Here is a 15,711-nt window from a genome sequence, read left to right on the forward strand (position 1 = left end):
ATTACAGAGGTTAGATTGGTATAGTAAGAATATGGCTGATTTTTGTCCCTTCATAATTTTCTGCATTTTTCAGAATTTTTTGAAAAAGTGTGTGTTTGTTTCATAATCGGAAAACAAAGCTAACATTAAAGCAGAAGATATGTCTCCTCAGAATAGCTCTTTTAACTTGAGCACTTTGTCATGCGTGTTCTTCTGGTAAAATGTATTAGGCTGGTGAACTAGGTGGTTCCTCACCACTTCTTAACCACCAGCATCTTCGATAACCTGGCATGATTCCCTACAGTGTTTTCTTCTTCCTTTGACACATACTAGCAAAAATGTGTTACTGGCATCACAGTTCATCAGTCTTCATGTTCATTAACCCGGAGCACCCTGCCCCATCCTCCTACCTACTCCCTTTTTTCCTTAAACTGTTTATCTAGCTATTTAGAAAGCCAGTCTCTCGAGCTATTCACATAAGGAGCCAGCAATCATTTTAAAACCTAAGTTCATTCTTACCTATGTTATGGGGAGGGGTGTTGTTTTTTAATTGATTATTCACATGAAGTATTTCAACATGGGAATTTTGATGAGGGTAACCTGGCTTCCCAACTTTTGGCATGGTAGAGTATTGAAATACTTAGGTGATAACTTGGATTCTCTGAAATTCCACATGAGCATACAATAGAATTTCACAGCAGGAAAGGACCTTAGAAATAACTTAATCCAACTCTCTTTCAAAGATGAGGAAATTGAAGCCAGAGAAGTTAAAGCTCAAGATTAATCCCCCAAGTTAGTAACAGGTCTTCTTACTTCTCGCTGTGGTCTTGTTAATACATTATTCTTAGAATAAGTTCCTCAACCTGGTTTAATGGTTTTTGGTATGATAGGTTTTGGGGTTGCAGACAGAATCTGCACCATTATGAACTGAATACAGCACCTGATCACCCTCACACCAGAGTGGAAAGAGGCCCTCAGCACAGCCTGAGGACACATGGTCCCATCATCCTGGGGGTTTCCTCATTTTTCTTCAAAAATTATCGTTTCTTCTCAGTCTAATTCTTTTAAGCATAGTTGATTTTTTTTTTTTAACCTTGACTTTGTCTAACAAGACTCTTTTCCTGCCAGTATTATTTTTATAAAAACTGTGGTGGAGTTTTGCTTTGATCTCTTTTAGTAAAGCTTCTAGACCGTTGAGTTATATAAATGTAACTTTTTAAGTTAAAGGATAAATATGAGAAAATTTAGTTAAGGAAGAAAAATCAATTTCACTATATGTTGTTCTGAAAAGCATAACTAAAGAATTTCTATAGTAGTTGAGGGAATAGTCTATCCTCCTGGCCAGTAAAATGAAGATATCACAACAGCTGCAAGGTATTGGTTACACCGTTGGAATTCATTTTGATACAGTGGATTTTTATTATTTTTTTAACTTCCCCACCCTCCCCGCAAAGTTTTTGATAGCAGGTGTGACTTTTAACCTTCCAAACTCAAACTTGTTTGGTACTGAATAATTTTGTGGGGGCCAAAATAATTCAGAATATATGGGAAATGAATTTAAGAAAGATTAATAATCTTCTAACGTGGAGTTTGAATACCTTTTGCTCAGTGTAAGATCTTTAGTTCTTACACTGAACAAAATGCAGATGTGTTATACTAAAAATTGAAAACCAGCAATATTGGAGAAAATAATTGGCAAGTTTTTGGATTATGATTATGTTTATACTTTTGATCTCCAGTCTAATTGATGAAGGTCTTGTCCTATTAATAAAATATTAATAGATAACTTATTTTCAGGAATGCAAAGAGACCTCACTGAGGTTTTAATTAACATACAAACTCTTATTTGTATACTTTGTAATAAAAATGCCAAACATTTTTACTTTTTTACAGATAGTGAAAGTGAAAGTCACTCAGCTGTGTTTGACTCTTTGCTACCCCATGGACTGTAGCATGCCAGGCTCCTCTGCCAATGGAATTCTCCATGCCAGAATACTGGAGTGGGTAGCCATTCCCTTCTCCAGGGGATCTTCCCACTCAGGGATCAAACAAAGGTCTCCTGCATTGCAGGTGAATTCTTTACCATCTGAGCTACCAGGGAAGCCAAGATCCATAAAATTTTGAAAGTGGTGAAATGTTTGTGTAACTTACCTTGATGAAAGTAAAAAAATGTATTTGTTGAATCAGGCTTAATGGAAACTTCTCAAATATACGTAAAGAACTATGCCCTCAACTTCCAGACTAACCTTTTGGACAACCCCTTTGTGTTGTAATTCAAATTATCTCTAGCTTCATTTCAGTAGGTACTGCAGCAACTTTTAATTCCTTATGTAGAGATAAGTGAAGTTTTAGGCACTTCTCATTGTACTTAAAGTTCATCATTATGTATATTGAATAAATATTAATGGGCTTCCCTGGTGGCTCAGATGGGAAAGAAACTACCTGCAATGCAGGAGAACTGGGTTCTAAATAACTGAGAGTATGAAAGTGTGTTATACATAGAAGATATAAATTTATCCAAAAGTTCACCAGAGTTTTCTTCGTGTAATATATATTTTTTAATATTATTGAATATATAATTACATATTAACTACATCTATATATTTTATATTAATAACATAGATAATAAATATGTAATTAATAACAATTATATAATAATTTATGTTTTGTTTTTCCAATTTTTATTTACTTTTAATTAATTTTATTGACATATAGTTGATTTACAATGTTGTGTTGGTTTCTGCTGTACAGAAAAGTGAATCAGTTATACATAAATATGTGTGTGTATGTGTGTGTGCTTAGTCACTCAGTTGTGTCCGACTCTTTGCAACCCCATGGACTGTAGCCCACCAGGCTCCCCTGTCCGTGGGGATTCCCCAGGCAAGAATTCTGGAGTGAGTTGCCATGCCCTTCTCCAGGGGATCTTCCTAGCTGAGATCTAACACAGGTCTCCCGCATTGCAGGCGGATTCTTTACCGTCTGAGCCACCAGGGAAGCCCATAATATCCACTCTTTTTTAGATTCTGTTCCCATTTAGGTCATTAGAGCACTGAGTAGAATTCCCTGTGTTATAGAGTAGATTCTTATTAGCTATCCATTTTATATATAGTAGTGTGTATATGTCAATCCCAATCTTTATTATATATTACATAATAATGTATTTATGACAATAGATCCTCATATTTTGATTATGTATGTATAAGATTCTTAGAGGCTTTCTGAATCATTAAAGGAAGATTAAACTCTTCATTATTTCTTTTTCGCCCCACACTGTACACCTAGAACACTACACTAGCTCCCAATCTGGTCCAGTAGCGCTCTGCACTATTCCCTCATTAAGTCCTGTTGCCGTTGCTCACGCTGCTACGGGAAGGTGTCTGGCACAGGACTTAGTACTGTTTGTTTCCAAGGAAACTGTGCCTCCTATTTATCTGTCTGAAATCTAACTATCCTTGAAGACCTAGTTCAAATTCTACTCATGTCGAGTTCAGTTGCTGTTCTTTGTGGAATACTCTGTTCCAGTATTATCTCCCCTACTCAATATTTTGTACTATACCTTTAAGTTTTTATTATTTTCTTGTACTATTCTCTAATTGCTTCTTGTCTGAAAGTCACATTTTCCTGGCAGATTGTCCTAAGCAGTGGTTCAAGTTCTGACTGTGTAGGCTCTATTCCAAGACCTACTGAACCAGATCCCTGAGGACCCTGGAAATCGCTTTTTTAAATAAGCTACCCAGGTGATTCCAGTGAAGATCAGATTACGTGGTGTCATTTAAACTGTGCAGTTAATATTTGAATTGAACAAAATTAACTGTAGATTTTGTATTAAATGTATTTTGTTTTAAGTTCTTTGATAATTTATGATCTGTGTATAGTGTTAGCTATTTTCATCTAGTATATAGTTAGCTGGGATGTTTCATCCTTCCTAAAGTCTATGTCAATGAGAGAAATTTTCAAATAAAATATTTCAGTCATGTGTACCTAAATGAGTAAGTATGCAATTTCTCTCTGTAAAGTTCTCTCCCATTTCTTTGTAACTGTACAACGAATATATGAATACGTTCTCATGAAGAATTCAAAAATATAAAGTAAAACTCACTCTTGATTCCTTCTCTCATGGTAAACAAGGATATTGATTTGCCATGTTCCCTTCTGAATTTTTACATTTACATATTTTATATAGTTTTTCTCAAAAACGCCATATGAAATTATATTGAACTCTCTCACTTTGTCTTGGCGCCCTTTCTATATCAGTATACACCTGTGTAAGTGTACCTCTGAGAATTTGTTCTGTGCAGTGTTCCACAGTATAGATGCACTACCATTAATTAAGCATCCTTCTATTAATAAATGGGCCTTTAGGTTGCTCTCACTTTTTTCCTTACTGTAAACCATACCTCAGTGAACATCCTTGCAAATGCACGCTTATGAACACGTACCATTTGCTCTTAAATAAGATCTTGTTCCGCCCTGCTTTCCATTTTGGTTCACAAGCAGTATCTCATAACCTCCATCAGTGTACTCTTTTCCAGGTTGTGGTCAAAAGTACAGGATCAAGGCAGAAAATTCACATTCTAGACCTGGCTCTTTATTGACTTTCTCTGTAACCTTGTACCTTTTTCTCCTTTGTTATATGAAAACAAAGATTAGAGGGAAGACTTTTAGAGTTTCCTACAGTTCTAACAATTTCTTGTTCTAATTAGGCTTGCGGGTATGATACCATTTATTTTTATTACATTCAGCCAGTAGCAAGTGCCGTTTGAATCTTGTAAAGTAAATCATAAAGGTTCACTATGCTTATGAACAAAAGCACAGTACACTTTAGTCTTCTGCATTACTTCCTTACTGATGCGTAAATGCCATTTCCGGACGAGCTACTAGTAATGTGGTGGTGCTGGTAGTGGTATTAACAGTAATGGTGGTAGTAGTAACAGAAAACTATTACTCACAGAGTCCATTCTTTGTATTATTCATTTCTCACAAATACTGAGAAATTAAAGGACTTGTTCAAGATCGTTCAACTAATGAGTTTCATTGGTTTAGACTTTAGCTCACATTTTTTAATACAGGCATATATATTCTTTTTCAGATTCTTTTCCATTATAGGTTATTACAAGACATTGAATGTAGTTCCCTGTACTATCCACTAGGACCGAGTTATTTATCTGTTTTAACTCACATTTTTTGATTACTAAGTTCACCTGTTTTCTTAAAGACAGTTGCCTCATACTCAAATATTTAATTTCTGCTAATTTCTTTTTTAACATTTATAAAGAGATGTCTATTTATTACATGCTCTCTAAATATTAGTCCACATCCAACCTTTTCCTTGCTCTCCTCGTTTATTTTTTTTAAGATTTTTTTATGTAGACCATTTTTAAGGTTTTTATTGAATTGGTTACAATATTGCTTTTGTTTTATGTTTTGTTTTTTTTGGCCCCAAGGCATGTGGGATTTTAATCCAGGAGATGGTGATGGACAGGGAGGCCTGGCGTGCTGCGATTCATGGGGTCGCAAAGAGTCAGACACGACTGAGCAAATGAACTGAACTGAGGAGGGATCAAACTCGAACTGCCTGCTTTGGGAGCAGAGTCTTAACTAGTGGACTGCCAGGGAAGCCCCTCTCCTAGTTTATATTTTTTATGGTAGTGGGACTCTGGTCAGTTACAGCAGTTTGAGATGTCAAAGTGACCAGTACTTTTGAGTCAACATCTCTCGAGCAGTCAGGACATGGGTTATGCAAGTAGTTGCGGTTATTGTTACCTTTCAAATCACTCGACACAGACCATAAACATTTAGCTCTGGTGCATGAAGATGAATTAAAGGCCAAGCTTAGCTTGTCTACAGGGTATCTGTTTCATCTTCACGTTAGACCCCAAGCGTGCCAGTGATGATTCATGGAAATACTTAGTGATGAAGACTGGTTTTGTTTGTGTTGGAAATCTTTTAAAGAATGCTTATCAAAGTGTGGATTCTTTATTTTCAGATACTTTCTCCGTAACATGCCAGCATTGAACTGAAGTTATTAATTGCAGAATACCCCTTTTACAAAAAGGCAATGTGGCACAATCCTGTGGGACTAAAATATGGAACTACTGAGACTAAAATATGCTACTTTGAGCATTTTTTAATTTAAATTTGGTTACTACCATAAAGTGGAAAATGTATTTCCTTCACAGCATTTTAGTTGTTCAGAAATATACAGAACTCTTTTTTGCCACAGCTTTGGTTTTCCTGAATGCTAGGAAGAGCTATTTGGAATTTGTGAAACTTGATACTGTCCCTTTCTAAGTTGTTACATTAATTCTGCAGTTACCTCAACAATTGAGCTCTCTAGATGGGTGGAATGTTTTCATGTTTTAGCAGTCCCATTTCCCTCACCCTACAATCTGCCATTCTTTTCCCAAAATTTATCAAAAGAAAGAGGAACAGTGAGGGAAACCAAGAAACAGACCATTTGTAGCTTTCTACATTCCTTCCTGTTTCCTATTAACTTTTTCCCTCCCATACTTTTTTAATGACCTTTTTAAAAGATCTTCCTTCTGTATTTCCCCCAACCCCCATTGTCATGATTACCCTTCTTTGTACCCCCCACCCTCCCTTCTTCTGAGAACTCTACACTCTTGTTAGTTGGTCCCTTGACCAATATATGTGCACATACCACAATTCACTGGTCATCTGAGCTGGAGCCAAGGTTCTCAACTGCTATTACAGATCTCAAATGTGAAGTGCCAGAGGCAATTAATTACTTAGCATGAGTACTGAGTTTGCAAATGCTTTATTTCTTTTTTTGAAAGAAGAGTTGAATTTAGCTCTACAATCATGTCACTGTTACCCAGTCACATACAGAAATATTTTCTTGAGTGGGAGAGAGAATGACACTCCAGCTGGTCATCTGGGGATTGTGCACAACCCAAGCTTATTTACAATACAGCCTGCAGAAGTTGTGTCGTGGAGCCTGCAAATGTCATCCACCTTGGGGCTTTTTCTCAGCAGAACAGAAAATGTCTACAACCCTAACCAAAGAACAAGCAGATGTTTCCACCTAAGATTATTATTTTTTATTTGTTTTTTTGGCATGGGTTTTGACCAGATGCTATTAAAAGGTGAATGAACCCTGGAAAAACATGGTTTCTCTCTTTTTGTTTTTACCAGTTGTTATTTAGCAACACAAGACTGAGGTTAGGAGGGAAAAAAATCATTCTGCAGATTTTATTAGATAGCTATTAAAAGTAGCAAATCAGAAAGATGGTACAAATGAAGAAAGACCAGTTTTGATCATGAAAGTGTATGTTGGATTCCCTTGCCTGCCTCCTTAAACAGCTATGTTCTGGTAAGAGACTGTAGGGCAGAATTCAAGATGGCAACACCTTAAACCGTAAATCAAACAGGTTTCATGTTTTACCTGCAGTTGTGGTTTTGGTGTTTCAAACATCTGTTTGTCATGTCCATTAGTATAAAAACTTCAAAGGGATCTAATGTTTTCCCGGAAGGTATCTTTGCGGTAACCTCAATTTTTCTTTCTCAACTGATGTCAACAATCTCTACTTATTGTCTCAACTTTAACATAAAATGAAGTTTTTCCTCAAGCAGAAAGAATGTGATGAATACATAGTTGACAGAAAGTCCCTTGGGAATAAACTAGTTGTAGATCCATGAATTTCTCAGTTTAAAAAAAAGTTAATGGGGGTGAATAGGAGGGAAAAGAATATTTATATTTGTAACAACCCAAAATGTATATAATAAAACATCTTTTTTTTTTTTTTTTGCAACTTCTGGGTATGATCCAGCCCAGAGCTATGGCTCTGGGGATCACATTAAGTCTAAAGACAGAAAAATCTGTTAATTTCTTGTGGAAATTCAAGAGGTAGTTTTGAGGATGTGTAACTTGAAAAGTGAGAGTGACAAATTAAGGTTTTGTGTACAAGTTAAGTGACTGGCTTCTTTGGTCATTGTCTCCCTCTCTGTAAAAATAAATCTTCTTGCAAAGCTCATTAATAGCTTCATCATTGGAGTTAAGATAGCATGTTCTTTAAAAAGCAGTGTGTGGTTGTGGTGATGGTCACACAACTCTGTGGAAGCACTAAGACCCATTAACTTGTAGGCTTTAAATGGAATAATTATCCTTAGAAGGAAAACTGTATCAAACCTAGAGAATATATTAAAAAGCAGAGACATCATTTGCCTACAAAGGTCTATATAGTCAAAGCTGTGGTTTTTTCAGTAGTCATGTATGTAAGAGTTGGACCATAAAGAAGGCTGAGCGCCAAAGAATTGATGCTTTCAAATTGTGGTGCTGGAGAATACTCTTGAGAATCCCTTGGACATCTAGGAGATCAAGGCAGTCAATCCTACAGGAAATCAACCCTGAATATTCATTGGAAAGACTGATGCTGAAGCTGAAGCTCCAATAATTTGGCCACCTGGTGGGAAAAGCTAACTCTTTGGCAAAGACCTTGATGCTGGGAAAGATTGAAAGCAAAAGGAGAAGAGGACAGCAGAGGATGAGATGGTTAGATAGCATCACTGACCCAACAGACATGAATTTGAGCAAAGTCCAGGAGATAGTAGAGGACAGAGGAGCCTGATGTGCTGCAACCCATGGGGTTGCAAGGCATCGGCATGACTTAGCAACCAACAACAAATGTGAACTATATCTCAGTAAAACCTATTTTTAAAAACATCAGTATATAATTATATTTGAGAAGACTGTGGGGGTTTTCCCTTGGTAGATTTCCCTTGGCATCTGTGTATGCATTGGGGTTTCCCTGGTGGCTCAGACAGTAAAGAATCTGGCTGCAATGCAAGAGACCTGGGTTCCATCCCTGGGTTGGGAAGATACCCTGGAGAAGGAAATGGCTACCCACTCCAGTATTCTTACCTGGGGAATTCCATGGTCAGAGAAGCCAGATGGGCTACAGTTCATGGGGTCACAAAGAGTCAGACATTACTGAGCATAATTAGATATGTAAGAAATGTCTGTGGCACTTTTAAAGAAGATTTTACTTTAACCTTTCTGATTAGCCACCAAATTAATGATTCTTGCAGCATTGAATAAAAGGGCCTCTATTATAGGATTCAGAGACACAAACGAAAACTTGCAAAATGTAGTAAAGTGGGTAGTAAAGCTTAGTAGTAAAGTTTAGGATTCACAGATATGAATGTGTTTAAGTTACAGAGGGTGCGTTTGTGTCTATGTATGTGTTTAACAGGTAGATAAACAAATAGAAAATAGAACTAAATTTACTTGTGTTGATATTTATGTCTTCATTTTCTTGCTGTCCATTGACTACTGATTTCACATCTGTCGAACCTGAGAAAAGTAATAAAAGATTCATTAATTTTCATTAATAAAAGATTCATTAATTAACTAACTCATTAATTCAGAAAACTCTGAAAAAAAAAAAAAAGAAAACTCTGATCTGACATCTACAAGGGACCCTGCATTATACTAGACTCTGGAGATGTGAGCACAAATAAGATAGGTCCCTGTGTGTCAGTTTTTAGCTTGTAAAGGGAATTCTCTTTATTGTATATATATTTTAAAAGAATACATTTTAGAGTTGATTTCTTTAGTAATGCTAAAGAATATTCACAAATATTTGGTCTCATATTTATTTGTGAAGCAACAAGGTCTCTTATGCTCTTCTTACTAGAAACTCTAAATTCCGTATCTCCCCACAGAAATACTACTTATTTTCATATATGACAGATGAATACTTTATGATTATCCCTATGTCATTTTCCCCCCTTGGTATTACAGACTGACACACACAAGACTAAGAACAGCAAAGTGGGGATCAGGAAACATGAATTCTCTCTACAGCTCTGTTCCTAAGACCCTGAATGACCAAAGGCAAACAGAGGCTCATCTCTGAAAATAGGACTGGGATGGAATTGGGATATGTCTTCTCTAAGACTGTTTCCAGTGCTTACAATCTCTGGGGTTGATTCATCTCCTTGAGTATAATATTTTTAAGGGGCTTAGAGTCATCAACGAGGACATGTACAAACCACATGAAATTTAGAACATATGCATCTTTTCTGTAAGCAGATTGATACAAAGTGCATTCTGGAATGTGAGTTCCATGAAGTTTGGGACCCTGTTGGTCTCATTCATGGCAATACCAGGAGTTAAATAAATATTTTTTAAAGAATGAATACATATATATTACTGAGACATATAAATAAGAGAGGGAAGAATAAGAAAGGAAACTTTAGATCACAAAGAAAATCTAAAACAGAGGTCTAACTACTGGAAGAATAATAGATTGAAGTAGAAAAACCAAAAATAGATGTTTCATTTTGTTTTGTTTCCTCAAAGTATGGTACAGCCTGGTGGTAGATTTCAGATTAGGAGAGAGTACACAGGTAGGAAATTACTCATTTACTAAGCAAATATTTAAGTATCCTCTCAGTATTATTGTAATGGTTATCAAACCTTTTGATCTCACAACCTTTTTACACTTTCAAAATTATTAAGGATCCAGAGGTATTAATATTTTATGTGTTATATCTGATATGTACCACATTGGAATTAAAACTGAGAAATTTAAATTTTTTAATTTAACTCTTTTAAAATAATGACTGTAAGCCCTTTACATGTTAACATAAGTTATGAAAAATAATTTCCAAAATGAAAAAAAAAAACTGTAGTGAGGTGATTAGCACTGTTTCACATTTTTGTAAGTCTCTTTGATGTGTGGTTTAATAGGAGACAGCAGGCTTCTCATACTTGCTTCTGCAGTCAGTCTATTGCAGTCTGCTGTTTGGTTGAAGTATATAATATTATGGACGAAACCCAGCCTTAAAGAGGTATGGGGTTGGAAGAGGGAGGCCCTGAAAAACCCTGTGAAGGATATGAGGAACTCCCAGGGGTCTTCATCCCATACGGGGAGAATCATTGTCTTCCAGCATGGTGGAACATGAGCAGTGAATTTTGTAACTGAAGAGGTGATATGATATTTCTAGCTGAAGAAGGTATTGATGTCCAAATTAAAAGAAAAAAGATGTAAGTAAGAAGCAGCTCGGATTGGAGAGAGGTATGTGGCTTCCTGTTGTGAGAGAGATGAGGGAATCTGTAGCTATAGGTTTGGAGAATGTCTGGTATGACTATGATTCCCCTAGGAGTGTGTGATGAACATCTGAGAATATGCCACCTACTGGCATACAAGGTGGTCAACATTCATTATTAAATCCAAAATCTCTCAAATAGAAATGTCTTTTTTAACTCTTCAAGGATTCTTTCATAAGGAGAGATAATAAGTGAAATGTTATATGTATATATAAAGCATTTGTTTGTATTATGATGACTTGTTTCTGATTGTTTTTCCTTTGCTTTTTTCCAGACCATCCAGACCTTTCAAGTTACCAAAAAGGTAAAGTAGTCTGGATCATCTTATGAAATAAGTATGTGCTTTTCCCATTTTAGTATTTTCTTTACGTTTTCCTGCTGTTTTTGCCTTCCTCATTTGTATTTTTATGAAGGAAAATTATATTTCCACTGATTTGGCTGCTTGAGGAATCCTGAACTCCAAAAAGTGGTTTTAATCCCAAGGGAGTCTTTTAGCCTTTAAATTCTAGTTGGGTTTGATCATTTATGGGCTTCCCTGGTGGCTCAGCTGGTAAAGAATCTGTCTGCAATGCAGGAGACCTGGGTTCGATCCCTGGGTTGGGAAGATCCCCTGGAGAAGGGAAGGGCCACCCTCTCCAGTATTCTGGCCTGGGAAATTCCATGGACTGTACACCGTGGGGTCGCAAAGAGTCTGACACGACTGAGCAACATTCACTTTCACTTTGATCATTTATATTTGCATGATTATTTTGAATTCTTTCCTGTATGGCTTGGCTTCTCAATGTCTTACTTATTGATGAGAGAGAAACCATCCAGCCAACTGCCATGACTTGAACTCACAGCAGTTTATTTCAGATGGCTCATCTGTGTCTCTTTATAAAAATTTTGTTGTCATGTTAAGATGGAGGTACTTTTTTATGTGAAAATTTTTAAGTTTGCATTTTTTAGTAGAAAATCAAAGTTTTAAATGGACAAATGTTTCCCAAAAAAAAGCATTGTCTCATCAGATGTCTTTTTGCATGGTGATTCCAAATATGAGATTGTTAAGAAATTCTTCATGATATTTGAAATTCCTTTGCTAAGGAAGCTCAGATGCTGATATCTCTGAAGCCTTCCTCAGGAGAGTTATTCTTTCTTTGGAATAAGATTGCTACATAAATTTTAATTAGTAAATTCCTTTTATATTTAAAAATATTTGTAAATTGTAATCAAATAGACATAGCATAAAATTTACCATCTTAACCATTTTAAAGTGTACACTTCTCTGGCATTAAGTACATTCACATTACTGTACAAACATCACTACCATCAGTCTCCAGAACTTTTTTCAACTTGCAAAACTGAACCTCTGTACCCATTAAATAGTACCTGCTCACTTCTTCCTCCCCCCAGCTCCCGGCAACCACCATTCTTCCCTGTCTCTATTAATTCCATTACTCTAACATCTCATATGAGTGGAAGAGTACAGCGTTTGTCCTTTTGTGACTATCTGATTTCACTTAGCATATTGTTCTCAAGTGTCATCCATGAGCATGCATCAGAATTTCCTTCCTTTTTAAGACTGAATGATATTCCATGGTATGCATATACTACATTTTTTTTTACCCAATTTTGCAACAAAAAATATGGAAAAAAGATGAAGGAAAGAGGTTATACGAAAATGTGTCATAAAGTAAATATGACACATGAAGAAAATGAATTTCCATTTTTCTGGAAATAATAGGATCTTCTTAAATGACCAAAACTCTTACATTTTGGAAGAGTCATATGTATTTTTCTCTGTTAAAAGATTTGTATTTTTAAAAGTTTTCATTTCTTCTTTTCAATATACACACATGTAAATACAACTTCTTCCTAAAATTAGCTTTTTCTGATTCCCTTTTCCCACCCTAGCTGACAGTAATCTTTTCCTTCATAGAATTCACAAAATTTTTTATCTGTATCCCTGTAAACATACACCTCTGTTGACCTAGTTCTGTAGGTATTTGTGTACCTGTCTGATTTTCTGAATTAGGCTCTAAGTTCCTTGAGGATAATATCCATATCTACTATGATTTTATTCCCAGAAAACCTGCGTCCTTACTATGTAATACTAACTGTTGAATGAGTTTATTACTTCACAAGAAAGAGTTCTGTACTGTTTTCTTCTGTGAAATTCCATAAACTTCAAATATTCCACTAAATTGATAGTTGATGCCACTAGAAAAGTTAGGATTAATAACATTTAGAAACGCTTACCCTTAGAAGAGGGATAAGGAACATATGTTAAAGGAAACAGAAGGGAAGAAACACAGGAGGAAGAGATTTTTTTAGGAAGCAAGCAATAGCTAAAGTGTTAAATATTTCTTAGGTAAAAGAAGATGAAAACCAAGACAGTTGACATTGGCAGTTTCAGAAGACTCACCAGAGCAAAAGCCAGGCTATTAAGGGTTAAGGACTGGGGTAGTTGGTCAGGAAAAGAGGCCTCAGGTCCTAGGTACTCATACTCTTTAAAGCCTGGCTCTCCGCTCAGAAAGGAAGGGGAGAAAGAGGAGAGGGTTTCCAGAAAGGCAGCAAAAGTCAAAAGAAAAAGATCTTTGTAAACTAAGATTAGAGGAAAGTTTACTATGGAGGGTCTTATTGTAATACAAATGGTCCATTTAAAACAGGTCCCCCTTATAATGTCACATGAGCATAAGTTCGCCCTCTAAGATGCTTCATTTATTTGTTTTAACAGTTATTGCTGATCTTTTCCCAGAGTAAACCCAATAATAACATGACTGAGAATCTGTGAGTATGTTTGAGGGACTTCCCATGTATATGTGTGTGCTTAGTCGTGTCCGACTCCTTGCGACCCCATTGACTATAGCCCACCAGGCTCCTCTGTCCATGCGATTTTCTAGGCAAGAATACTGGAGTGGGTTGCCATGTTCTCCTCTAGGGATCTTTCCGACCCAGGGATCAAATCCAAGTCTCCTGCACCGCAGGGAGGATTCTTTACCACTTGAGCCATCAAGGTCGATATACCTCATGAAAACTTTAGCAGGGCAGGAACAGCCTGGACCAGGGTGCTAGGCAGCCTGCCCACTCACTCAGATCTGCAGTTCACCCACAAATGCAATCCATTCTCCCTGCTCCTTCTGTTATCTGTCGTTTTATAGAAGGAGAATGAATCCTTCATATCTGTGCTGTTTGATACGTGACCTCTTGAGATGATGATGTGCTCTTTTATATTGGGTTGGTCAAAAAGTTCATTCAGGTTTATCTGTACCAAATAAAAAACCCAAACCAACTTTCTGGCCAATCCAATCCAACAGTGCCATGGGTAGTGCTGCGGGCCTAACCTAAGCAGCTGATACAGCAGTAGGGCCTTGAGGAAAACCATCACCTGGTCAGTCAGTCATTAAGACAAGACTGCCTGCTGTCATCCAGGAGCCAGAGAAGTGGATGGCACATACAGTTATGTTGTAGTGTGGTCTAAAGATGTACAAAATTAGATCAGGCAGATGAAAGACAATTACTACATGGTATACAGAGGAACATATTATAGTAAAAGAGTGGTCCTTTGGGAAATTCTTCCAATGCATGTGTAGTTGACTTTTCAGAGAAAAGAATGCACAGGTCCTTTATTCAAATTTAAACTTAGAATATGTACCTTGAACTCAGATGCATCATGAAGGGAATTAGCTAGAAAACTGTAGCTGTAAGATTTATAGGTCATTTTTAATTTCCTTTACTTCTCCAATTTTCCTGCTTTATTAGATTTTGTCATAATATTACAACCATTGTCTGGGTTTCATATTATATATGAAACTTTTGTTTCCCACATGGTGCCCGTAGTTACACAACATCTTAGCATAGACAGCAGGAAGCAGAAATGGCCTCAGTTACTGTGTGATATTTAGCAGAAACCACTGTCTGAGTAATATTTACTCAAAAGAGTTAGGGCTTTCCCCCCGTGGTGCTTGATGTCCTCAGGATAGTGATTCCATTTCTTAAGTGCGAGCAGTTGTCTCAAAGAAAGGTTAGCATGTGAAACGTGTGCTGTGTGAGGAAGTGGATTTGTAATAGGGTAAGGTTAAATGTGTTTGGAAGAAATGTGCTGAAATCACTAATACTGTAAAGTTTCCATATGTAGTCCATGCACAGATATGGTAGAGACCAGTGCTGTAAAATCAAAACCAAATGTTTTCAAAAGCAAGAAAAAGCAATTATTGAATGAGTTTTTAAGATTGCTGTGCATGTGTGCAGATTTTTCAAGACACAAACAAAAAGTCATTATATAGGTAAATTAAACCACAGTATGAAAACTAAGCAATTTGGGGCCCATGGCCTTCTATTGATAACATGTTTGTAGGTAAAAATGCATAACTTCTGGTTTATTTGAAAGAAAATTGATCCATTTAATATAAAGTATAATGAGTAATTGTGTAAGCCTGGAGCCCTTTTCACTTCATAGGGCTGATATTTTAAAGGTCTAAAATGTAAAGGACTTTTTTTTAAACCTGAAGCAATGAACAGAAAGTCTCAAACGTGCTATTGACAAAGGATTTTATTGCTTCAAACCAGTTACTTTCATCTTGGTTTGCATTTGGTGGAGGAGGAAATAAAGTATAGAAAATATAAGCATTGGGTGTGTTCTGGAAATACGGACGATTCTGACCACTTGGTGTTTACAT

The 15,711-nt window shown here is 36.4% G+C and overlaps 1 protein-coding gene across 10 annotated transcripts in view; it reads left to right on the top strand.

Moving 5' to 3' along the window:
• DISP1 (dispatched RND transporter family member 1) overlaps positions 1-15,711 on the top strand; it is a 221,790-nt gene that overhangs the window by 187,357 nt on the left and 18,722 nt on the right. For all 10 annotated transcript variants that reach the window (XM_005216826.3, XM_005216824.3, NM_001038161.1 and 7 more), the window contains 1 exon segment: positions 11,328-11,357. In XM_005216826.3, coding sequence (XP_005216883.1) covers positions 11,328-11,357 — 30 coding nt within the window.

This window comes from Bos taurus, chromosome 16 (assembly GCF_002263795.3).
Source record: "Bos taurus isolate L1 Dominette 01449 registration number 42190680 breed Hereford chromosome 16, ARS-UCD2.0, whole genome shotgun sequence".
NCBI lineage: Eukaryota > Metazoa > Chordata > Mammalia > Artiodactyla > Bovidae > Bos > Bos taurus.